At 45.8% G+C, this 27110-nt stretch overlaps 1 protein-coding gene across 1 annotated transcript in view; it reads left to right on the top strand.

The window, feature by feature from the left end:
• Nucleotides 1-1919: 1919 nt before the first annotated feature.
• PCSK4 (proprotein convertase subtilisin/kexin type 4) overlaps nucleotides 1920-27110 on the top strand; it is a 107930-nt gene continuing 82739 nt past the window's right edge. The window contains exons 1-2 of the mRNA XM_030220024.1: nucleotides 1920-2135; nucleotides 15938-16042. Coding sequence (XP_030075884.1) covers nucleotides 1962-2135; nucleotides 15938-16042 — 279 coding nt within the window. The 5' untranslated portion in view covers nucleotides 1920-1961. The remainder of the gene's footprint in view (nucleotides 2136-15937; nucleotides 16043-27110) is intronic.

The raw sequence follows: 27110 nt of genomic DNA, 5'->3' as shown, positions 1-27110 counted from the left end.
TGTGACAAAGGGACCAAATGTTCAGCTGACAAAGAGGGGCATTTTTGATATGACGTCTGACTTTGGATGTTTTACAAAAAAACGTCCAAAATCTGAACGGAAAGAAGGTCATTTTCAACAAACGTCTATCTTTTCCTTTTGAAAATACTGTTTGGAAAAACGTTTTGTGATTTGGACGTTTTTTTTTTTTGATCCATTAAAAAAAAAAAAACGTCCAAATGCAAAACGCACAAAATGTAGGTACAGTATATGTAGGTATATATGTAGGTACAGTAGTTTTTTGGTGGGTTTTGGAGGACTCACACGTTTCACCACAAGTGTACCAGTTAGAGTGGGATGTGGGCCTAGGTCCCCTCCCCTTCTCTATAGAGCACTGCACCAACCACTAGGCTACTCCGGGGACCTTCTTGCTGATCTAATAGGACTGGCCATAATATCTGAAACTGTCATAGAGGCTGGTATGTACTGTCTCTTTCACATTTTGGGGTGGGTGGGAGGGAGTCTGACCACTGGGGGGGTAAGGTGGGTCATGCCTTAATCTCTCCAGGTGTCATCTGGTCATTTAGGGCACGTTTTTATGACTTAGACATGATTGAAACAGATCTGGACCAAAATGTCTTTTAGCCCTGGACATTTTTGCTTTGTTCGATTATGGTAGAAAAACGTCAAGTTTTGAGAATGCCCAAATCCCGCCCCCAACATGCCCCCTTGTGATTTGCACGCACTGCAGAGAAAAACTTCTCAAATCCAAATACCACTTTATGTCGTTTTTGAGACATTTTTCTCTTTTGAAAATGAGCCCCCTAGAGGTCTATAAACTTGTGACTGGGATTAATAGGGAATGGTTGTTTACCATTTCAAACAGTACTAAGACTAGGGAGGGGCAGATGCAAAGGAAGTATTTTGTCACTTATGGTATTAAGCTGTGGAATTTGCTACCCAAGGATATAATGGGTTTAACAAGTTAGGCCTAGAATCTAAAATTGAGGTGGTCTAGTAGGCATTTGATAAGCTACTTATGGTTCAGCAGTTGCATTCATTTTTCGACCCCAAGGTGTTAAAAATGTTGCTGTAGTGACTAGTTATTGTATGTCTGGCATATTGTAATGCTTGCTATGTGGGCCTCCCCATGTGACTAATAAAAAGGCTGCAGGCAATACAGAATGTGTTGGCTTGACCAGTTTTGAAGAAACTGTGCTGGCATTGGCATAAGGCCACTGCCTTGTTAGGGGAGCTGCATTGGCTTCATTACACAGAGGGTACAATTTAAGGTATTACCCTTGACTTATAAAGCTCCGTGTGAGTAGGGTCCTGAATATTAATATCTGCTAATGCTGTATTGCACAAGATTGAGATCCAGTCAAAGCAATCCCATTTTTGGAATAATTTTTCTCTTGCTCTTAGAAATGAGCTGAATTATATGTGATTTTGCAAGGGGCTGAAGAAATGGTTATTTGCTGCTGTGTAATCTTTTTGGTGGGATGGGTTTTTTTGGAAGGTTGAGGCTGAGGAGAAAGCTTTGGTTTTATGGGGAGGGGGGGGGGGGGTTAATGTATATTATATCACTTTGTGTTTTTGTTTATCACCTGGTGATTGTTCAGAACGGTGGTGAATAGGTTCATGAAGGAAGCCACTCTGGATTGCCCACTGTCAAAAAGACAGAGTTGTCGGCTTCCTGGAACTTCAATATAGCATTCTGGTGCACGTTTGCATTGGTAGTACTCACTTCCAGTACAAATACTGTTCCCAATCCCAACCTAATGCTAAGTTTTATCCAACCTCCTTGGTATATCCTGCCTGCTTTGCCGGGCAAACCTTGAACTACAACTCCCGGAGTGCTCTGCGAACTCGTCGCTTGAATTGCCTGACGCATGCGCGGTTGCTATGGACGCGAGACAACAAGCGCGGGATTCAAAGAACGCGACGAGCCGACAGGGCGAAAGCCTTCGGGCGGCAATGCCATGAGAGCTGGCGGCTTGTCCCTGTCCCTCGGCCTGTCTCTAGTGCTGCTCTGCGGTCTGCACCTGGCTCTGGCGCTACACATTTACACCAACAGCTGGGCCGTGCGGATCCCTGGCGGTACCCAGGAGGCGGCTCGCGTAGCCCGGAGGCAGCACTTCCGTTTCCTTGGGCCGGTCGGTACCGCCGCAATAAACTGAAGGAAGTAATATAAAACGTAGACAGTAGGGGGTGCCTGCCTGCTTGCCTCAGTGCTGTCTACTTGCCTGTCACTGTCCTTAACCCGTTTCTAAGTGCTCTCTGTTTGTCATTGCTTTCTTCCTGCTTCTCGTAGCCCTCAACCTACATGTCGCTGTTTTCTTCTCGGTGCTCTCTAGCTACCTGTCACTCACTGCCCAGTACCTCGCTCTCTACCTACCTGCCTGTAGTGCCTTTTTCCTGCTTCTCGATGCTATCGGCCTGTCACTTTCTTCTACCCGCCTCACAGGTCTGTCATGCACTGCGACAGATCTATCAAGTCTAGCACCCTGTTTCTCTATCAGTGGCCAGTCCAGGTCACGAGTGCCTAGTAATCCAAAAAGAAATAGATAAGCCATCAATATTTTGAAATCCATCTTAATAGTGTCATCAACAACTTTTTAAGGACTTTTCTTTTAGGAGCTCATTCCTGTGCAGAAGGAATGGATCCACAGAAGCTTAGCTGAAATTGGGGGGGGGGGGGGGGGGGGGGAAGAGGGGTTGGTGGTTGAGAGGCTAGGATAGGGGAGGGCAGACTTATACAGGGTCTGTGCCAGAGCCGGTGATTGGAGGCGGGACTGGTGGTTGGGAGGCGGGAAATACTGCTGGACAGACTTATACGGTCTGTGCCCTGAAAAAGACAGGTACAAATCAAGGTAAGGTTTACACATATGAGTTTATCGTGGGCAGACTAGATGGACCGTGCAGGTCTTTTTCTGCCGTCATCTACTATGTTACTATGAGGCATATTTTCAAAGCACTTTGGGAGGCTAAGTTCCATAGGTTTCTATGGAACTTTGGGAGGCTAAGTGCTTTGAAAATGAGCTTGTATGTAAACTTATTTTTTTTTAACCCAGCAACAGCTAACTGCCTTTCTCCGAGGACAAGGAGGCTGCTTATTCTCACATGTGGGTTAACGTCCGCTGTCGGCCCTGGAATTGGCAATTTTGCAAGCAAAAATTTAAAAACTTTTGCCAGAACCTTATGGCACACATGTGTGGACAACTTGCCGCCCATCACATGAGCCTTCCCGCTCAGTTATTTTTTCTCCCTGTTGAGGTGCGGTCTAGTTTTTCCCCACTCCTCTCAGGCCGGGGAAAGAGATCCTTAGTTTTTGCGGCTTTTTGCCTTAATTCTTTTTTCTTGTATCGAAATTTATAGTTAAAAAAAAACCTTTACCCATAGTTTCTTTATTTTTTTTTTGCCCCTTTTAACGTTTCCTTTCTTTTTCGACGCAGCCGGGTTGATCCCTTTTTTCGTGTCCTTTTTTCTTTAAACAGGCACGATCACGTCTTTTCATTTCGCCGAAGCCGTTTTTCCTTCCATGTCATCGAAGACACTCAGCAGCTTCAAGTGTTGTACTCTGTGCAACCGGACCATCTCGGGTACCGATACCCACTTCTGATGTATCCAGTGCCTTGGGCCTGACCATAGCCCAGCCGCTTGTAGTCTGTGTTTTCGCATGAAGAAACGGACTCAAGTGTCTCAAGAGGCCCAACGAGAGAAGCTTTTTGGGGCTTGGTCCGGTCCTTCGATGTCGACTTCGGTACCAAGGTCGGCGGCGTCGATATCGACATCAAGGGACGCATCGACGTCGGGAGCGAAGGTAATGGCTGCGGAACGACCAACTCGTGCTGGGAGCAGTGAGGCATCGAGTGGTTCTCCACCTGTCTTGAGGCTTCCTGTTATGCGGGCCCCCTGGGACTGACCTTCGTCGGACCCGGCCCCGAGGAGACGTGAGGATTCCATCTGTACCGAGGAGTCTCGACGGGCATCGAGCAAAGGCGAAGAAGCACCGTCATCGTTCTCCTTCGACACACGGTGCCGGGAGCTCCGGGGCGTTGAGGGATTTGGCACCTGAGAAGCGTCAGCGCCGAGAGGATCGCTCTCCCTCTATTCAGGAGGTTCCGATGCGTCGGTACTTGCTCCCGAGCCTTGACAGTGTCTGCCACCGGCTCCTATACCAACCCCGCAGCCTTGTCCAACGGCGGCTCTCGACGAATGCATCAGGGCCCTGCTTCCAGAGCTTCTGGAAGGGTTACTGCGCCAGTCTGCTTCGGTGTCGGGGGTGCTTGCGCCTTCAGTACCGTCTGCTGCAGTGGTGTCTGGCCCTTCGCTTGTGGTGAGGTCCTTGACCTCGGTGCTGCCTGCCACCCAGGTCGACTCCCCTTCGACGTCGGTGGAGGAAGCTTCACCAGAGTCCAGGCGGGAGTCGACTTCTCGGCACCGCCATCGAGGACTTCGTTCCTCGGCGTTGAGGCAGGCTCAGTTTTGGACGCTTTGAGAGATGTCTTGTCCGATACTGAAGATGAGCGTTCGTGGGAGGAAGAGGAGGATACCAGGTACTTTTGATCTTATGAGTCGTATGGGATTCCTTCTGAACCTTCCCCTCCACCAGAAAGGAGACTGTCTGCACCGGAGAGTCTATCCTTTACCTCCTTTGTCCGGGAAATGGCTGCGTCTATTCCCTTCCTTATGGAGGATGAGCCCAGGGCTGAGATGCTCGAGGTCCTGGATTATCCTTCTTCACCTAGAGAGGCTGCAACAGCTCCTTTGCATAATGTACTGAAGGAAGTCCGTATACAAAACTGGTTGTTCCCTCTGTCTAATCCCGTGATCCCGAAGAGAACTGAATCCCAATATCGGATCCACAGGGAACCTAGATTGATGAAGTCTCAGCTACCTCACAATTCCATGGTGGTGGACTCCACTCTCAAAAGAGCCAAGAGTACTAGGGACTATGCCTCGGCGCCCCCAGGCAGAGAATCTAGAACCTTGGACTCTTTTGGGAGGAAGGCGTATCAGGCCGCTATGCTCACTGCCAAAATCCAGACATACCAGCTCTTCATGAGCATCCACTTGCGGAACTAAGTGAGGCAACTGTCTAGCTTGGTTGATGCACTCCCTCTGAAGCAGGCTGAGCCTTTTCGCCAGGTGGTCAGGCAGCAGAAGGCGTGTTGAAAATTCCTGGCCAGGGGTACGTTTGACACTTTTGATGTAACATCCAAGATCGCTGCCCAAGATATAGTGATGAGCAGACTCTCATGGCTGTGTGTGTCTGACCTGGATCATTTGGTCTAGCAGCGGATGGCAGATGTTCCTTGCCCGGGGGGGGGGGGGGGAGGATAACCTTTTGGTGAGAAAGTAGAGGATCTGGTTGACAAGCTCAAAAAGCACAATGATGCTATGGATTCTCCCGCTGGGCGTCTTCTGCTACTACTTCCTCATCTAGGAGGTTTTTTGGAGGGAACTGAGTTCTCCCTATTCCTATGCTAGGCGTAGGTACACTCCTGCTTCTCGGCAGCCTGTCCAGGCTCAGCCCCAGCGCACTCGTTCTCATCAACAGCGTGCTCCTAAGGCCTCTGCGGCTCCCCAGCAAATGCAGACATGGCTGCAGTTCAGCATAGCCTCAGAAAAAGTGTCCGTGCCAGACGACTTGCCGGTCGGGGGGAGGTTGATATTTTTTCACCAAAGGTGGCCTCTCATAACCTCCGACCGGTGGGTTCTTCAAATAGTCCGGTCAGGATACACCCTCAATCTGGAATCCAAACCTCCTAATTGTCCACCGGGAGCTCATTCTTACAGTTCCCAGCACAAACAGGTACTTGCAGAGGAACTCTCCGCCCTTCTACAGGCCCAAGTGGTCAAAACCGTTCCACCAGGGGAAGATGGGCTGGGATTCTATTCCAGGTACTTCCTTGTGCAAAAGAAAACAGGGGGGACGCTTCCCATCCTAGACCTAAGGGCCCTGAACAAATTTCTAGTCCGAGAAAAGTTCAGGATGGTTTCCCTGGGCACCCTTCTTCCTGTGATGCAGGGAAACGATTGGCTATGCTCTTTGGACTTAAAGGATGCTTACACCCACATCTCGATACTTCCAGCTCACAGGAAGTATCTTCAATTTCAGCTGGGAACACAGCACTTTCAGTACCGTGTACTACCTTTTGGCCTGGCGTCTGCGCCCAGAGTGTTTACCAAATGCCTAGCTGTAGTCGCAGTGTCGCTACGCAGACTGGGAGTGCATGTGTTTCCTTATTTCGACGATTGGCTGGTGAAGAGCACCTCGAAGGAGGGTGCTCTGGAGTCCATGCGAATGACTATTCGGGTGCTAGAGCTACTGGGGTTCATCATAAATTATCCCATCTCACCCCAGTCCAAAAATTGGAATTCATTGGAACCCAGTTGAACACTCAGACAGCTCGAGCTTATCTTACCGAGGCAAGGGCGGACAACCTTCTGTCCCTGGTGTCCATGGTTTGAGCATCTCAGCAGGTCACGGCTTGGCAGATGTTGAGACTTCTAGGGCACATGGCCTCCACAGTTCATGTACTGTAACACCATGGCATAGCTACATATGAGATCAGCTCAATGGACCCTAGCTTCCCAGTGGGTTCAAGCTGCGGGGGATCTAGAGGATGTAGTCTAACTCTCCACCAGCTTTTGGAATTCTCTTCAGTGGTGGACGATTCGATCCAATTTGACCATGGGGCGACCATTCCAAGTTCCTCAGCCAGAGATAGTGCTGACGACGGATGCATCTCTCCTGGGGTGGGGAGCTCATGTAGATGGGCTCCACACTCAGGGAGCCTGGTCCTTTCAGGAAAAGGGTCTGCAGATCATCCTCCTGGAATTAAGAGCGATCTGGAACGCTCTAAAAGCTTTCAGAGATTGGCTGTCCAACCAAATCATTTTAATTCAGACAGACAATCAGGTTGTTATGTACGACACCAACAAGCAGGGGGGGCACTGGATCTCGCCTTCTGTGTCAGGAAGCCGTCCAGATGTGGCTTTGGGCACGCTGTCACGGCATGTTTCTCCAAGCTACTTATCTGGCAGGCGTAAACAACAGTCTGGCAGACAGGTTGAGCAGGATAATGCAACTTCACGAGTGGTCTCTGAACATGGGCGTAGTCCGCAAGAACTTCCGAGCATGGGGCACCCCCCTCAGTTGATCTTTTTGCCACTCAGATCAATCACAAGGTCCCTCAGTTCTGTTCCAGACTTCAGGCCCACGACAGACTAGCGTCAGATGCCTTTCTCCTGCGTTAGGGGACAGGCCTTCTGTATGCGTATCCTCCCATACCTCTAGTAGGGAAGACTTTGCTGAAGCTCGAGCAAGACTGCGGAACCGTGATCCTGATTGCACACTTCTGGTGTGTCAGATTTGGTTCCCTCTTCTTCTGGAGTTGTCCTCCGAAGAACCGTGGAGATTGGACTGTTTTCCAACCCTCATCACTCAGAACGAGGGGTCACTTCTATATCCCAACCTCCAGTCTCTGGCTCTCACAGCCTAGATGTTGAGAGCTTAGAATTCGCCTCCTTGGGTCTTTTAGAGGGTGTCTCCCGAGTCTTGCTTGCTTCTATGAAAGATTCCACAAAGAGGTGTTACTCTTTTAAATGGAGGAGGTTTGCCGTCTGGTGTGACAGCAAGGCCCTAGATCCTCTTTCTTGTCCTACACAGACCCTGCTTGAATAACTTCTACACTTGTCGGAGTCTGGTGTAAAGACCAACTCCGTAAGGGTTCACCTTAGTGTGATTAGTTTTTATCACAGCCGTGTAGAGGGTAAGCCTATCTCTGGACAGCCTTTAGTTGTTCGCTTCATGAGAGGTTTGCTTTTGTCAAAGCCCCCTGTCAAACCTACACCAGTGTCATGGGATCTCAGCGTTGTTCTCTTCCAGCTGATGAAAGGTCCTTTTGAGCCACTGAATTCCTGCCATCTGAAGTACTTGACCTGGAAGGTCATTTTCTTGGTGGCTGTTACTTTAGCTCGTAGAGTCAGTGAGCTTCAGTCCTTGGTAGTGCATGCACCTTATATCAAATTTCATCACAACAGAGTTTTCCTCCGCATGCACCCTAAGTTCCTGCCAAAGATGGTGTTGGAGTTCCATCTGAACCAGTCAATTGTCTTGCCAACATTTTTTCCCCGTCCTCATACCTGCCCTGGCGAAAGCAGTTTGCACACCTTGGATTGCAAGAGAGCATTGGCCTTTTACGTGGAGTGGACAAAGCCCTTTAGACAGTCCGCCCAGTTTGTTTCTTTTGATCCCAACAGGAGGGGAGTCGCCATCGGGAAATGCACAATCTCCAATTGGCTAGCAGATTGCATATCCTTCACTTACGCCCAAGCTGAGCTGACTCTGGAGGGCCATGTCACGGCTCACAGTGTTACAGCCATGGCTGCGTTAGTGGCTCACTTAAAGTCAGCATCCATTGAGGAGATTTGCAAGGCTGCAACGTGGTCATCAGTCCACACATTCACATCTCACTACTGCCTCCAACAGGATACCCGAGGCGACAGTCGATTTGGGCAGTTGGTGCTGCAGAATCTGTTCAGGGTTTAGAATCCAACTCCACCCTCCTAGACCCATTTTTGTTCTGTTCCAGGCTGCACTCTCAGTTAGTTTATGGTTTCAGATCAATCTTTGTTATGTTCTCGCCGTTGCGAGGCCCAATTGACCAATGTTGATTGTTTTGAGTGAACCTGGTTACTAGGGATACCCCACATGTGCGAACATGCAGCCTGCTTGTCCTTGGAGAAAGCGAAGATACATACCTGTAGCAGGTATTCTCCGAGGACAGCAGGCTGATTGTTCTCACAAACCTGCCCACCTCCCCTTTGGAGTTGTTGTTTGTTTATTATTTGCTTTTTGATTAAACTGAGCGGGAACGCTCGCGTGACGGGCAAGTAGTTGTCCACGCATGCGCGGTGTGCGCACCAGAAGGTTCTGGCAAACTTTTTAAGTTTTTTGCTTGCAAAATTGCCGATTCCCGGGCCGACACAGACGTCGACCCACATATGAGAACAATCAGCCTGCTGTCCTTGGGGAATACCTGCTACGGATATGTATCTTCATTTTCCTGCATTCTCTGGCAACAAATTCCAAAGCTTAATTACACTTTGAGTGAAGAAATATTTTTTTACAGTTTGTTCTAAATGTACTACTTAACTTCATTGTGTGCCCCCTTGTTCTTGTAAAAGAACTTTTTGAAAGAGTAAACAAGCGCTTCACATCTACCCGTTCCACTCTACTTATTTTATAGGTCTTTATCTTATCTTTTATCAGCCATCTTTTATCCAAGCCCTAGTCTCTTTAGCCTTTCCTCATAGGAGAGTCGTTCCATTCCCGTTATCATTTTGGTTTCCCTTTTTTGTACCTATTCTAATTTCTTCTGTATCTTTTTTGAGATGTGGTGATCATAATTGAACACAATATTTGAGGTGCAGTAGCTCCATGGAGTGATACAAAGGCATTGTAATATTCTTTGTTTTATTCTCAATTCCTTTCATAATTCCTAACATTCTATTTTCTGGCCACCACTGAATACTGAGCAGAGGATTTCAATGTATCATCAACAATGACACCTAGATTCTTTTCCTGGGTGGTGACTCCTAATATGGAACTTTACATCATGTAGCTATATTTGGGTTGCTCTTTCCTACATGTATCACTTTGCACTGCTAGCCCATATTACATTTCATTTGCCATTTGGATAACTAGTCTCACAATCTCAAAGATCCTCTTGCAATTTCTCTCAATCCTCCTGTGATTCAACAAATTTGAATAACTTTGTGTTATCAACAAATTTGATTACTTCACTAGTTATTCTTTTTATTACCGAAAAGCAGCGGTCCCAGCACTGATCTTTGGAGAGGGGGGGGGGGGGGGACTCCCTATTAACCAGGGCTGGCGCAACCCAGTAAGCACAGTAAATGTGACGGCTGGGCACAGTGAGGTGGGGTGATGCTGACCTCTGCTGACCACCCCAAGTTGTGTTTAACAGGTTGCGCCAGGCTACTCTCCTGACATCCCCGTGCAGTCGAACATCTGTCCCTCTTCTCTTACTACTACTACTTATCATTTCTAAAGTGCTACTAGACGTACGCAGGGCTGTACACTTGAACATGAAGAGACAGTCCCTGCTCGACAGAGCTTACAATTTAATTAGGACAAACGAGATAAGGGAATATTAAAGTGAGGATGATAAAATAAGGGTTCTGAACAAGTGAATAAGGGTTAGGAGTTAAAAGCTGCATCAAAAAGGTGGGCTTTTAGCTTAGATTTGAAGACGGCCAGAGATGGAGCTTGACGTACCAGCTCAGGAAGTCTATTCCAGGCATATGGTGCAGTAAAAGGAACGGAGTCTGGAGTTAGCAGTGGAGGAGAAGGGTGCAGATAAGAGAGATTTACCCAGTGAACAGAGTTCCCGGGGAGGAATGTAGGGAGAGATGAGAGTGGAGAGGTACTGAGGAGCTGCAGAGTGAATGCACTTATAGGTCAATAAGAGGAGTTTGAACTGTATGCGGAAACGGATAGGAAGCCAGTGAAGTGACTTGAGGAGAGGGCTAATATGAGCATAATGACACTGGCGGAATATTAGTCGTGCAGCAGAATTTTGAACAGATTGAAGAGGAGAGAGATGGCTAAGTGGGAGACATGTGAGAAGCAAGTTGCAATAGTCTAAGTGAGAGGCGATAAGAGTGTGGATGAGGGTTCTGGTAGTGTTCTCAGAAAGGAAAGGGCAAATTTTGGTGATATTATAGAGAAAGAAAGGACAGGTTTTAGCAGTCTGCTGAATATGTGCAGAGAAGGAGAGGGAGGAGTCGAAAATGACCCCAAGGTTACGAGCTGATGAGACAGGAAGGATGAGAGTGTTATCCACATGAGAGTGTGTCTAGTGTCTCTTTCTCCTCCCCCCCCCCCCCCCCCCGCACTTTTCTTTCTCTCTTCCTTCTCTTCTCCTGCTGGCAGTCAAAGCTTTCCTCTGTGTCGTGGCAAGGGTAGCAGCAGCAATGTAAGTAGACTGCTTTGGCAGACCCAGTGGCTTTCCCTCAGTTGCATCCCGTCTTCAAGGAAACAGGAAGTTGCTTTAAAGAGAGCAGGATGTGGCTGCTTACATTGCTGCTGCTGCCCTTGCCGCAATGCAGAGAAAGCTTTGACTGCCGGCAGGGAAGATGAGAAGGGAGAGAGAGAGAGAAAGGTGCTGGGGAGGGGGTGGGCCAAGGAGAGAGGGGTAGGTGATGGCATCAAGGTGGGAGATGCTGCACTGGTTGGGGGGGGGGGGGGCACCAGAAACCCTAGCACCAGCCCTCAATAGTTGTTCACAAGGTACTTCATCAAATGCTTTCTGAAAATAATGATATACAATATCTATAAACTCACTTTTATGCAAGTGTTTATTCACACCTTGAAAAAAAAGTAGCGTTTAGTGAGTCAAGATTTCTCTATGCCAAGTCCATGTTGGTTTTGTCCAATTAATCCATGCCTATATATATATGTTTAATAACTCTGTTCTTTATAATAGTCTGTCATTTTGCTCAGCACCGACATCAGGCTTTCCAGTCTATAATTTCTTGGGTAACCTTTAGAACCCTTTTTACAAATTGGTGTTACCTAGACCATTCTCCAGTCTTGATCTTTAAAGATAAGTTACAAATTACTAGTAATAGATATGCAATTTCATTTTGTAGTTCTATCAGTACTCTGGACCATATACCATCTGGTCCAGGTGACTTGCTACTTTGCCTACCGAAATTTGTACTGAAATTAATTGAGGTTTCAGAAATTACTTAAATCTTGGTTATTTACTAAATATTTTTCTAAAGTTGTATTTTATAAAATTTTGGTTTTCTTTTTATATTGAGGTATGTATATTATGTTCCATCTTACTGTAAACCATTCTGAGCTTTTGGATGAGATACAGTATATAAGATTTGATATGTTTAGTTTATCAATTTGCCTTATTTTACCGCCGCATCAAAAGTGGCTGCAGCGCATGGAAAACCTATGCGCTGACACCAGCACCAGCCAATTTTTAGCTTGGCTTGGTAAAAGGACCTCTTAATCTCTCTGCTGTAGTCTTGTCTTCCCTGAGTGCCCTTTTAACCCCTTGATCATTTTTTTTTTTTTACTGGCTTCTTACTTTGAATGTACCTAAAAAAGCTTTTAATATGTGTGTTTGCCTCTGAGCCAAGCTTTCTTTTAAAGTCTTTCTGCCTTCCCCTTATCAGTGTTTTGCATTTGACTTGCCATTCCTTATGCCAGTGGTTCCCAAACCTGGTCCTGGAGGCACCCTGGCCAGTCAGGTTTTCAGGATATCCACAATGAATATTAATGATAAAGATTTGCATGCACTACCTCCACTGCATGCAGATCTCTCTTATGATTATTCATTGTGGATATCATGAAAATCTGACTGGCTGGCGTGCCTCCAGGACCAGGTTTGGGAACCGTTGCCTTATGCTGTTTTGTATTATCTTCATTTGGATCCTTTTTCCATTTTCTGAAGGATGTTATTTGAGTTCTAATAGCCTCCTTCACCTCACGTTTTAACATGCTGGCAGTCTTTTGGCCGCCTTTTTTTTTTTTTTTTTTTAAATAAGTGGGATATATTTGGTCTGGGCTTCCAGGATGGTATTTTTGAATAATGCCATTGCCTGATGTAACCCTTTTTTGTTGTTGTTTTACCTTTGCAGCTGCTCCCCTAAATTCTTCTAATTTATCAGTCTTCTTTTTGAAAGTTGAATACTAATGTAGTTGATTTCCTTTGTGTACCTACCCAGTTATTTTTGTTCTATTGAATTAACACAATTTCTCATGAAAATAATCTAGTTTGAGCAAAATTCAAGAATCTAGGGTTCCAAGCTTATATGGAATTTTCTAGCCACTCTTCTCTAAAATGTGTGGAAAAGCAGAGGAACCAAAAGATTGTAACATAGAAACTTGAGTGTCAGTAACCTGAAACAACATCTCAATTGAAGACAATTTCTTTCCACTTCTTCCAACTTAGAGACTGTATCTTGAGTAAACTGATACATCTGGGCTGTAGTCTCCTTAATCATGGTCTCGGTCCTTGTAACGAGTGCCCAAACATCTTTCAAGGTAATTTGTTGTTCAACTTGCAGCGAACCATCTTGGTGCATGCCCAATTCAAGAAATACTGGTTTGGGCAGTGGAACTACTGTCTATCCTCCAGAGAGGTCCATCTGCTCCAGAAGGTCCTGCTACTTCAGCTACTGTGCCTCCCCAGATGTGGAAAATATTTCAGTTTAATTTTTCATTTATTGTTTTTTTTATATCCTGCATTATCCCATAGCATGTTTAGTTCAATGTGGCTTACATAGAACAGGATTAAATAGTGGCTTACATATAACCGAGGTAAGTAGAACAATCGTGTGTAGCATACACTATATCATGGCTAACATTTAGCCAGTACCATCTAGAAGACATGAATATCTAAACCATATAACATTGTGTATACTAGTAACTTTATACAGCGTTCAGTAGACAGGGATATGTCTATCAGTTGAAGTTTACAGGGGGGCAGGAGCATAGGTAATAAGAGAGACAGACATTTTGGGTAACTAGATTGATAATTAACATGTGTGATCATGGTAAGAGTATCGTGGGTGGAGGGAGTGGCCTGATTCAGAGAAGCGATATGGGAATCTGTTCCTGGTAGGGTGGGGAGAAGGTTGCGAAGGGGAGGGAGTTGTGAGATTCCAGAAGTTAAGTAGTCCGTGATATTTCTGATGGTAGGGTATTCCAGATTTTTGTTGAGAGAAGAAAAATAGGAATATATAGATTTGTACTGTATTCCTTTGTGGTGGTGGTAGAGGAGAGTCAGAAAGGTGCGAGAACTTGTAGTGGCATTCCTTGGGAGGAGATCAATTTGTGTTGTAAGGTTTCAGGGGATAGACCTTGAAGTGTTGTGATCTTGAAGATAGTCCTGGCTTTTATTGGGAGCCTGTGGGAGTGCTTGCAGCAGTGGGGAGGCCCTCTGGTAATGTGGAGACCTGTGTTTTGAATAGTTTGTAGGGTTTTTTTTTAAGCTCAGTTCTTTGCAGCCTGCATATAACCGTTGGCAGTAGTCTAGTTGGGATAGTATTAGGGTTTGGACCAAAAGCCGAAATTTGGGTATTGGGAAGAAGCTCCTGATTCTTCTTAGTTTCCAGAGTGACCTAAAAGCTTTTTTAGTGACTGCTGCTATTTGGTCATCCAATGTCAGGTTTTGGTCGAGTTTCACACCTAGTATTTAGAGGTTTTGTTCTAGGGGAAGCTGGTTTGGTCGATTGTGAAATGGTTACAGGTTAACAGTCAGAAAGGGCTAGTTATAACCAGGAATTAAGTCTTTATTTAGTTTTAGTTTGAATTTTGAGGCCCATGTCTTCATGACGTCTAGGCTATTCTTGATCATATTTATGATGTCTGTTAGGTCTCCTGTAAAGGGGATATAAATTGTGACATTGTCAGTGTAAATATGTGCTTTTAGGCCATTGCTCTCAAGGTTGCTGCCGAGGGGTGCGCCAGTTCTTCCATGACTTTGACTAGCAGTGGGATGGAGGCAACTGGTCTGAAGTTGGTGACATCATTTAGTTTGGCCAGGGTATTTTTCGGGATGGGGGTCAGCATTATACTTCCTTTTGTTGTAGGAAAGATCCCTGTTTGTAAGGAGAAGAATATATGTGTGCTTAGTAGGTCTGTGAACCAAGCTAGGGCATCTCGCAATAGGTAGGAGGGGCATTCATCTAGAGTACAGTGGAATTTGGCATATCTCTTTAGGTGGTTGAGGACTTCTATTGTTGAAGGTGTGGTAAATGAGGTCCAGGATTTGTCAGCTTGTATTGCTTTGTTTTGGATCTCCAAGCAGCTTAGGTAATTTTCTAGGGTATTGGGTGTGAGGGGAGACCGGTCCTGATGGTGGCCACTTTTTGTTTGCTGTATAAGGCTAGGTCATTTGCACCTGGTGGGATTTCATTAGAGGTTGTCACTTTTCGAGTTTTTAGAAGGTTGTCAACTATATATTGACCAAAGAAGTGTTAGGAGCCAGAAGTGGGGTTTTCCCGGGTGTACCAATTGAAGTACCACTCAGTGATGCATCCAAATTAATCTGTGAAATAGAACCAGAGTTTATCAACACATGTTTGTCCACAGAGCCCTGAATTGGAGTACTTGAACCAGTTACTCCCTTAAACTTATCTTTCTTCGTCCCCATAATATTTAGTCAAAAAAGAAAAAGTAACTCATAAGAAGGACACAATGAACACAAAAGGATCACTGGCATCTGTTTTTCTAATGGTGCTCCAAGGGGCCTAGCATGCCTCTTTGGGCATGCACCTGTGGCCACACGCCACAAAAAGTGCCGGGCTTTGAAGGGGCCCAAGGCATGGCATGATGACATCACAGGTGGATGTCACATTCAGCCTTCTCCAATTTCAGCACTAGAACAGCTAGATGGTAAAGAAGCACACGGCACTAGTTTCCCTCTGGGCTTTTGCCACCAGATTCCTATGCTGGGCTCTAGAATGTGGCAGGCTTTGAAGGGGATCGAGTTGATGCAAGACAATGTCACAGGAGGGCATTGCGTTCCTGGCCGGTCTAATTGTTTAAAAAATCGGCTGGATTGTCTTTGAATACTTATCACCACTGTACAACACTGTGTACATCCAGTAGTACCATAAAAATAGTATTCAAGTCAAGACAAGGTTATAATAATAATACTTATCTGTTCCTTCACAGCTTTATTATGTGCAGGTGACTAAGCAGAGCTGCTACTCCAATCACTTATTTCAATAATACTTGTAAATGTATCAAGCACTTTTACTATAAAAAGTACATGTGGGGTATCCCAGCTCTTCTGCTTTCCTCAGTGTTGCTCTCTTATGATGCCCCTGAATTCCTAGATTGAATATTAAATCTTTTTGGCAACCTCATCTAATTATATTGAGTTTTCTCCAACAGATCCTTCAAGGGAGTGATTATTACCATTTGCAGCATCGAGGTGTTACAGAGAAATCTTTCAGCCCTCATTGGGGTCAACAACTGCGCCTGAAAAGAGATCCCAGGGTAAGGGGAAGGGAAACCCAGAGCCCACTGTCCATATTGTTAAGACCAACTGGGAGTTTAAATATGCCTCATTGTGCCTATATAAAGAGAGACCTTCAAGCAGTCTTTCTTCAGAAAGTAGTCTATGTTTAATCATTTTTATTAAAGATCACACAAACATTTATAGAACATAGTTACATCCTCATTGCAGATACTCCTAAACATTCAAAGTGCTAGCAACCGTTGAATACAAACCATATTGAACTTTATTCCCCCCTCCCCCTCCTCAACCCCCCCTCCACTCCTCCCTCCCTTATTGATTCAGCTTCTTTCACTATGGTACTTTGAGCTTTGAAACCCCCACTCCCCCCCTTCTATCCCCCCCCCCCCCCGTACTCCCATTCCTCCCTTCCCCCCCTGCCCTCCCACACAGGTGAATTCATTGATCTTACCCCACCTCAACCAGCACCAATCTATCGCGTGAGTGAATTAACCAATAAGCTACGAGCTCTACTTGAGAGCACCTGCACGTATGGTTCCCAAATCTCCCAAAAGCGTTGTCTACTTCTAGGACTACTGTGCACACTATGTGCCTCCATCATCGCCAGAGAATGCAACATGTTTCTCCACAGCCAGTATGAGGGTCCCACATCCTGGGTCCAATATTGTAATATACTTTGTTTCCCAATCAGAATAGCCTTATAGATGAACAATGTCTCCTTATGTCTCAAATCCCTCCCGCTCCCACCTATTCCTAACACTACGCTTCGTGGGTGCAAATTTATCTTTTTATGTATCAGTGTCTCACAAAATCCCATAATTATACCCCAAAACTTCCTAATTTCAGGACATTCCCATAACATATGATATAAGGAAGCTCTCTGGAAATTACATTTGATACACTTTGGCTCTTGTATATTGCCAGTATAGTATGCCTGTATGGGGGAGAAATAGCCTCTCAAGATTATTCTAAATTGTATCTCCCGATGTCGAGCACTAGTCACTTTATATGTAATCTCCTTCAGAAACTGGACAATGTCACCACTACTGACCTCCACCCTCATATCTGCAGACCACCTCCGAGCCACCTCTCCATATTCTTGCTGCACAGATATCATACCCAGCTGTTTATAAAGTACAGACACCGAGGTCTGTTCTCTGCCCGGAGGCAAGAATAAGTTCGACAATAAGTCATATATTCCTCTATCATACCTGCCTCTATGCAAGTGCAATATATAACTGTGTAGCTGGAAATAGTCATACCAACTCACATGCTCTGTTCCCACCATATCCACTAAGGCCTCCCGAGTAATAATCTCCCCCGATTCCTGTATCACATCCGCCACCAACACTACTCCTTCCTGTGCCCAGCTAATTAACCTCTTTTGGTTCCCCCCTTGCCCAAATTCTGCATTCCCCGCTAGTGGAAGCATATCTGTACTATGTGGGTTCTTATTCAAACGTTTTAATATATACTGCCATGTACGTCTCATAGGTTGTAATAATATATGTTGACTCCATCCCTTAGGCAGCACTTCACTCTTAGCATGTAACATATAATATGGATGATACGGCCAAAACAATTCTCTCTCATAACTCCATGCTGTATACTCTTCGGTTTCTAATATCCAATCCGCTAGATGTCTCGACAAACAGGCCCAATTATATTGTTTGATGTCAGGCAATCCAAGGCCCCCCTCTACTCTTCTCCCATACAGATATTCCAACTTAACTTTGGCCTTCTTCCCTCCCCAGCAGAACCGGGACACCATTCTACGGAGTTTCTTAAGATCTTTAGTTAGTAAGAGAATTGGCAGCTGTTGCAGAACATAGAGCCATTTCGGAAAAATCATCATTGCAAACAAGCCTACCCTACCGCTCAACGATAAAGGCAATCCCTCCCACAAAGCCAACTGAATTTTCGTATAATGTAACAGTTCATCCACAATCCTCCTATATAATCGGCTCAAATCCCCAGTTAGAATGATTCCCAGATATTTAAACTCCTTATCCGCCCACCTCAACGGGAACTCACCCCTCCATTGCTCCCTTACTTTATTGGAAGTGGGCAATCCCTCCGACTTTTGGGTGTTCAATTTAAAGCCTGAAAATGCCCCGTATTCGGCGAAGACCTCCATCAGCTCCGGCAACGACTGCTCCGGTCTAGCCAGATGGACTAAAATATCATCCGCAAAGGCCGAAATCTTAAATTCTCTGCTACCCAATTTCACTCCTTCAATCTCTGGGTTCCCTAAGATTTCCCGAATCAAGGGATCCAATGTGATGGCAAAAAGTAAAGGGGACGGGGCATCCCTGTCTAGTTCCTCGGTTAATCACAAAACTTCGAGAGTACGAGCCATTAACCAACACTCTCGCTGCCGGATTCTTATACAATATTGAGATCGCTTGAGTGAAATATCCCTCAAATCCATACGCTCGCATTGAGGCAAACAGAAATTCCCACTCAACCCTATCGAATGCCTTTTCGGCATCAAAACTTATTAATAACGAATCCCCTCCTTCCCTGCGCATCCTTTCCATCGTGGCTAAAAGCATCCTAATATTTTTCACACTCTGTCTTCCCTGAACAAACCCGACTTTGAGGGACTGCCATTATCCTAGGTAATACTCTAGCCAATCTCGATGCTAGTATCTTCGCCAATAATTTAGCCTCATAGCTAATCAATGATATTGGTCTATAGGAATCAGGTAATGTCAGATCCTTCCCTGGCTTCAGAAAAACCATAACATCCGCAAGTCGCAAGGACTGCGGGAGCTCCCCCAGTTCAACAGAAGTATTGAAAGCATTAGCAAGGGATTCTCCTATGTCTAGCATTAATATTTTATATAGTTCGGCCCTAAAGCCACCCGGCCCCACCGCCTTATGTAATGCGCTACCTCTTATTTCTCTAAGGACCTCATCCACTTCTATCGGTTTGTTTAGCTCCGTCCTCTGTTGCTCCGTAATCCTGGGCAAAGTGACATTCTCAAGATACATATCCGGGTCTAGATCATCAGTGTCATTCTTAGCATACAACCGCATATAATAATCCTGAAACACTTTCTGAATCTCTGCATCAGTATGTACCAATGCCCCCCCCCCCCTTAGTCCGGATTGTCATCACTCTTCTCTGCCCCCTCGCTCTTTTCACTAATCTCGCCATCATTTTCCCTGGCTTATTGCCGAATTTATGTAATTGTAATCTATAATAGACAGCGGATTTACTTGCTTGCTGATGCAGCAACTCATTTAAGGACGCTTGTGTAGCCAAGAGTTGTTCCCGGACATGATCTGCAGAATGTTGCCCATATGCCCTCCTTAAGTGTACTAACTGTTTCCCCAGTCGTATGATCGCTTGATTCCTCTGTTTCTTCTTCCTGGCACTATATGCTATTGTCTCGCCCCTTAAGACAGCCTTTCCAGCTTCCCAGTACAGGATCGGTGTGTTTACATGGGATGCATTATGAATTGTATATTCTTTCCATTTCCCCCTGATATATGTCCAAAATTCTGGATCGTAATACAGATCCAAGGGGAATATCCATCTAAACTGTCTGCTCTGTGGGTTCTGATCCCTATATTTGATATATATGGCCGCATGATCCGATATTATCGTAGGATCAATATCGGCCTCCAAGATCCCTGCAAAGCTCTCTTCATCAATCAGTAAATAATCGATTCATGATTGTGTGTGATGGGCTCTAGAATAATGTGTATAATCTTTGGTGTTTGGATGTAATAACCTCCACACATCTACCACCCCCCAGTGCACCACATATCAGGTTTATGCCTTTATGAGATCCCACTGCCATTCCCGCATTAGTATGGGATCTATCCATATTGTGATCCGCTACCACATTAAAATACCCCTATTATCTTATGCTGGATATTAACCTGCTGAATCTTACTTATGAGGGTCTGATAAAATTGTTTCCATATCATCAAGCTGATCAATCCATAGACTGGTGGGTTGTGTCCATCTACCAGCAGGTGGAGATAGAGAGCAAACTTTTGCCTCCCTATATGTGGTCATGTGCTGCCGGAAACTCCCCAGTATGTTCTCTATCTCAGCAGGGAAGGTGCCGCCTATCCAACTGAAGGCTCACTCCACAAGAGCTCAGGCGGCCTCGATGGCAGAGGCCGGATCCGTCTCCTTGGAAGAGATATGCAAGGCGGCAACTTGGGCTTCAGCTCATGCATTCTCCAAGCATTACCGTTTGACGGTGGCTGCACGGGCGGAGGCCCGGTTTGGAGCTTCAGTGTTGAGGTCAGGGATTTCAATGTCCCGCCCTGGGTGAGTACTGCTTCGGTACATCCCACCAGTCTATGGATTGATCAGCTTGATGATATGGAAGGTAAAATTATGTATAATCATACCTGATAATTTTCTTTCCATTAATCATAGCTGATCAATCCATAGCCCCTCCCAGATATCTGTACTGTTTTTATTCTGGTTGCATTTCAGGTTCAAGTTTAGTCTTCAGTTACTTCAGAAAGACTTCGTGTTCAAGTTTTTTCACTTGGATTCTTCAAGAGTTGAGACGAGTTTGTGTTACAGTGAGCTGCTGCATTCCTCTCCCCCCCGTTTTACGGGGCTGGATTGAGACATAAATTCTGCCGGCACTCCCTCCCGCTTCGTGCGGCTGTAGGGCAGCTTTGTACCCCTCCCGCTTCGGCGGTGTTAGGGTCAGTCAGCTCCTCCCGCGGTTGCGGTTGCAGGATAAGCCAGATCCCCCCGCATCGGCGGGTGTGGTGTCCCTCCCCCGCTCCGCGGGGATGAGCTGGACGGATTCCCCTCCCCCACTTGTGTGGGGATGAGCTGGGTTAATTCCCCTCCCCCGTTTCGGCGGTGGTGAGCTGGGCAGAGTGTCCCTTCGTGGGTGTAATTCTCTTATGTGCTGAGTCCTGCGGATGGAGCTTTGATATCGACATACTGAGGAGTTTCCGGCAGCACATGACCACATATAGGGAGGCAAAAGTTTGCTCTCTATCTCCACCTGCTGGTAGATGGACACAACCCACCAGTCTATGGATTGATCAGCTATGATTAATGGAAAGAAAATTATCAGGTATGATTATACATAATTTTACCTTACTGTAGGCATTAGGAGCATATACATTCCCTATTAGACATGTACCACCATTCACCTTTACCTGTGCCAATATGTATCTCCCTTCCTCATCAAGACGTAATTTTTCTACCTCCACCTGAAGAGATTTATGAAATAGAATCACCACCCCTGCTTTTTTCCCCACCGCTGGGGCTTCTAATATGGTCCCCACCCACCAGGTTTGAAGCTTTGCATGCTCCTGGGCCGTTAAATGGGTCTATTGTAGGAGCCCTATATCGGCCCCTTTCTTTTTGAGACTATGAAGTATTTTCTTTCTTTTTATAGGAGAAGATATACCCCCCACATTCCAGGAGTAAACTTTAAGTCCCATTACGTTATACCTACTGGTGCTGGCATTATCAAATCTAGTGACCAGCAGGCACGGCGTCCCAGCAGCGCCACTCCCGCTGTTCTTCCCCACCAATTCTCATTAATTCGCTCTCTCACATCCATCTGTGTACACTGTATTGCCAGTTGAGATTCGACTACCCTGGGCCTACCCTTCCCTATCCCCCCTGTCCCTCCCCCCTCCCATCTCCCCTTCCCCTCCCCCCTACCCCTCCCATTCCAAAACCTAGTCACGATATAACACCCACACTCTCCCATTCAACATAGTTCCTACCCCTCCACTCCCCTTCCTATCCCAAACATATTATTCAGGCACATCTAACACAAATCAACAGTCATACTAGTCTTTAGCTGTCTGTCTCCCTCTCGGAAGACAAAAGCCCATTTCGGGTACATTAGTCTGTATATAACACCAACTAGGTAAAACCAAACTTATAACTCAGAAATTTGTATGATCCAGTATACTCTTGCATTCTCTGGGCTCCAGCTGAAGATCATTCATAGCAGACGCTATACGATCAGCAGATTCCCACACTTAACATATGGTCTACTATCAGACTCGTGCTCACTCCGGAGACATGCTCAGAATCTATCTCATCCACCCAGTCTCTCCAACAGTAGTCTTTCATTCTTTGAGTCTCCCTCTCCAATTCACGTTGATATATGCACAGCTAGAATATCTCAGCTACTATATCAAGCTTTATCTGTCTTTCCCTCGGAGGAGGAGATGGACTCTCTGGATCAGAGTTCTATGTATACCTCCAACTGTATAAAGCAGAAACGAAACTTTAAACTCAGAAGCTTGCATTATCCCATATGCTCTTTCCGCCACAGGCTTCCATCCAGTGCTCAGTCAGGTCGCCCGCAAAACTCACTGCGGTTTCAAATGTGCTCTTGGTGCCTACTATCTGGCCCATGCTCACGCTGGTGTATCACTCAGCACACAGCTTATCGATCCATATCAGCTCTATCCGCTTGTTTTCCAATCTTGAGGTCTCTCTTTCCAGCTCTCAATAATAGATTTTCAGCTCAAAGACCCGCAATATCCAATAGTTTAGTCCTCCCACCACTGGATCCTGTGGTTTCTTTCTCTTTTATGACGTATCCGGCGCAATCCCTTGTTGCTGTACATATTCTTTGGCTGCCTCCACTTTATCAAAGAATTTTGTAACTCCGTTAATGGAGATACGCAGCTTTGCTGGGTATAGGAGTGCAAACTTTATCTTCCTCTGGAACAGGTCCGTGCATAATGGCGTAAATGTTTCCCTCAGCGCTTGCACCTGTTGAGAATAATCCTGAAAGCATAGGATTTTCTTACTTTGATATGTAAGGGTGCCTCCGCCACGGATCGCATCCAATATGGCTTGCTTATGTCGGAAATTGAGGATTTTAAATATCACCACTCGTGGCCTTGGCTCTGATTGAAGTGGAGGCCCTACTCTATGAGCCCTCTCCATACAGATATGTTGTAGTTTGTCCTCTATGTGCAGGGACTGTGGCAGCCACCCCTCTAAGAATGTAGGTAAGTCTTTATCTAGCAGCGACTCTGGTAGCCCTAATAACCTCAAATTATTTCGCCTACTGCGATTCTCCAACTCATCAAGCTTGGCCTCCAGGTTCTGCACATGCCTCTCCATTTTCGCAGTGATTTCCTTCTTTTTTTTTTTTTTACATCTGTTTATTTAGTAAAGCTTTATCATATACATCAATCATGCTTACTAACATTTCAATCTAATTATTGCAAGTACACAAAAACTTGAGCCCCGCCCCCCTCCCCCCTCAGGGTATCTCTTATATGAAAATCTCCCCATTTGTAGTATCAGCACTGTAAGTCATTAATATATCAGCATCATCTTGACAGTCCCCGCCACTCTGCATAGGCGGACCATGTTTTATAATATCTTACCATGCCCCCCCGCCTCAAAGCAGTAAGTTTGTCCATTTTGCAACAGTAGTCCACTTTAGCTAGCACTTGATCCACCATGGGTATCGTCTGCTGTTTCCAATGTTTAGCAATTAAAGTCCTGGCTGCAGTAACAATGTAGGCTAACAGTCCTGAGCAAGGAGCTCTGCTCACTCCCAGTGGAGTATTCAGCAGACATAAGCCAGGGTCAAACCCCACCTCTGTCCCCAGACCACTGTGCAGTCTATGCTGTAGATCCGTCCAGAACTGCTGAATCAGTGGGCAGTCCCACCACACATGCCAGAAGGTGCCCGTTGCCCCACGGTTTCGCCAACAGGCTGTCGACCCATTTTTAAATATGCGGGCCAGCCGGCTAGGGGTCAGGTACCACTGATACAGCATTTTATGGCCGTTTTCCAGCAAGGGAGTAGCCACAGAAAATGTCAATAAACGTTTGAATATTCTTTTCCAATCCCCCTCCTCATATGATCTACCCAGCAAAGCCTCCCATTTTTTAATACATTTGGTCAAGGGTTGGGTCTTATGTAGCAGGGCTCTATAAATACGTGATATCCCCCCACGTCCTTCTCATGATCTGATAGCTAGTTCAAGCTCCGTGGGCTCTAGGGACAGGTCCTCCCTTGCTTTTTTCTGAATAAAATCTCTAATTTGCAAATAGAAAAACCTGTCCCTATCTCCCAGGCCAAATTCTTCTTTTAAGGTGTCAAAGGAGTGGCACTTCCCATCCTCCCAGATTTGCCCAAGAAGTTGCAGGGAGGACGCCGACCACTGCCCATAAATTCTTTCTGCTCGGCCAGGCGGAAAATCAGTTGCATAAATGATGGGGGTGGTCAAATGATAGTTACGTCCTGGAAACCAGGTTGCTCTACACTTTATCCACTCCCCCAATACTACCCTCATCTGACCTTTCAGATCCGATACCAGGCTTCTCAGTAGCGATAAAGGTAGCCATCCCACCGCCCAGATTGGTACTCCCTTCAAACCCCACTGTGCTGCGTAGGTCCATAGTTTAGTCGGGCCCTTCTGAACATTAGAGAGCATTTGAAATAAGGCTGCCTTGTAATATAAGCCAAAGTTGGGTACTCCCATACCCCCATCCCTCCTGAGTTGAAACAAAATAGAGCGAGTCACTCGTGGAGGTCGTTTACGCCAGATGAAGGCGAACATTTTCTTATTAAGTGTATGAAAGAATGTATGCGGTATGGGGACTGGCACTGCCATGAATAGGTATAGTAATTTAGGCAGCAGTGTCATCTTTACCGCAGCAATTCTGCCCATCCATGACATATTTAACCCTCCCCATCTTTCCAATTCCTGAAAAAGCTCTCTCATCTTTGGCAGATAGTTTTCCTGAAACAGATCCCCTGTGTCTGGTGTCAAATTAACCCCTAGGTATCGAATAGATTTAGCGGACCACTGAAAAGGAAAAGACGATTGTAGTGATTCTTGCATCTCAACAGAGCATTGTATGGGCATGATCACAGATTTTTGAATGTTAATCTTTAGGCCTGCTACCTGTCCATAGTTCTGCACTACCTGCATCACCGACTGCAATGAGCTCTCAGGATGCGACAGCGTGAGCAAAACGTCATCTGCATACAGCATAAGTTTAGTTTCATGTGTCCCTATGCAAATACCCCGTATCGCGGGGTCTGTCCGAATCAGAATTGCCAACGGTTCCATAGCCAGTGCGAACAAAAGAGGGGACAAGGCACACCCTTGCCTAGTTCCCCTAAACAATGCAAAGGGGTCAGTGACCGTGCCATTGATCCGCAGCTGACATAGCGGTTGTTGATAGAGCGCCGTGACCCAGCAGAAATACTGCCCATTAATTCCTACTCTCCGCAGCAGTGCAAACAGAAAGGGCCACAGCACTCTATCAAACGCCTTCTCAGCATCCAGTGACACAAAAACTGCCGGGCAGCCTATCTGTTTGATTCTATCTAAGATATACTATGCCCTTCTGGTGTTATCAAATGTCTGCCTCATTGCAACAAATCCAGACTGGTCCTCATGGATCAGACGCGGTAACACTTTTTGCAATCGGGTAGCCAGTATTGTGGTTAAGATCTTATAATCAGTCCCTAGCAGGGATATGGGCCGGTATGAGCCACAGCTCTGCGGGTCCTTATGTGGTTTGAGTATTAAGACTACCTCCGCTAGTCGCCAGGAACGTGGAATCCCCGAAACGGACCGAATGTCATTAAACACCCGGACCAAAATGGGGGCCAAAATGGAATTAAAACATTTATAGAACCTATTGCTGTACCTGTCTGCACCCGGGGCCTTTCCAGTAGGCAAGCCCCTAATTGCCACAGTCACTTCCTCCAGATCTATCGGTGCCGATAGCATCTCTTGTTCCGTCCCCCTCAGACCGGGTATTTCTACGTTATTCAAATAAGCCTGGATAGCGGCCTCATCCACCCTTTCCTCTGGCTGATAGATTTTCTGGTAGTATGCGGCAAAGATTCTCCTAATGTCTGCTATTTGATCCCAGACCTGCCCGTCATCTGATCTCACCCTATTAATCATATTTCGGTTCTTAACCTGCTGTAATTTATAAGCTAGTATTTTACCTGCCTTATTACTGAACTCATAATATTCATGTTGTGTCCGCTGCATCTGTTCCTTAATAATCTGCAGTTCCAGATCTAAAAGCTGTACTCTAGCTTTATGTATTTCCTCGTGCTGACTGGACATAGCCAGATTTTGTTTAGCCAGCGGCTCTAAGTGTTGTAAAGCGTGTCTCAAAATTCTTTCTTTTTCCCGGTGATCCTTCTGTAAATGAGATTGCAATGAAATCATAGACCCCCTAATCACTACCTTCAGGCTTTCCCATAGAATTTCTGATGATGTTCCCGGGATATCATTAAACTGCAAGAATTCCCTAAGTTCTCCTGTAATGCGCTGAACATTTTTAGGATCGTCCAGCACACCATCAGGGAACTGCCATCTCTTATGCCTGTCGTTCACTGGGAAGCCCCGGAGTGCTAGAGAGAGGGGAGCATGATCTGACCAGGTCCTTGTGTGGATCTCCACAGATTCTGCCTGTAGGGCTACTCCTGCGCTTCCCATCCACATATCTATTCTCGAGTAGGTATCATGTGGGGCAGAATAACAGGTATAATCCCTTTCCTTACCATGTAATAGTCTCCATATATCTACCACGCCCCACTGATTCAAAAATTGGATCAGCCTGTCTCGATCTGGTTGAGCATAGTTAGCTATCCCTTTTGAGTTGTCTAACTCCGGGTCCATCGTCAAATTAAAGTCCCCTCCAATCAAGATTTCCCCTTGCACGTTTCGTGAAAGCTGAGTACTGAGGGATTCATAAAATTCACCCTGTGCCTGATTAGGTGCATAGATATTTAATAAAGTATATGTGTGCTGCCCCAGAGTCAATACCACCAAGACAAACCTCCCCCCTGGATCCTTCTTCACAGCCTGTATCTCCCAGTTACGTCCTTGCTTCAAGAATATTCCTACTCCCGCTGTTTTTACAGGTTGCCTATTAGAGGCCAAATATTGGTGTGGGTACTTAGCATGTTGCACTAAGTGTTCATGTCGAAGCAGCAAATGCGTCTCCTGAACAAACAGTACATCCGCATCCACTCTCAGTGCCTCCCGAAACAGCCTTTTACGCTTTATAGGGGAATTTAGGCCAAGAGCATTAAATGATAGGCAGGTAAGCTCTGTCATGGTGGT

This window comes from Microcaecilia unicolor, chromosome 11 (genome assembly GCF_901765095.1).
Source record: "Microcaecilia unicolor chromosome 11, aMicUni1.1, whole genome shotgun sequence".
Lineage (NCBI taxonomy): Eukaryota > Metazoa > Chordata > Amphibia > Gymnophiona > Siphonopidae > Microcaecilia > Microcaecilia unicolor.
The sequence above is the reverse complement of the archived record's forward strand: the minus strand, read 5'-3'. Positions and strand labels throughout refer to the sequence as shown.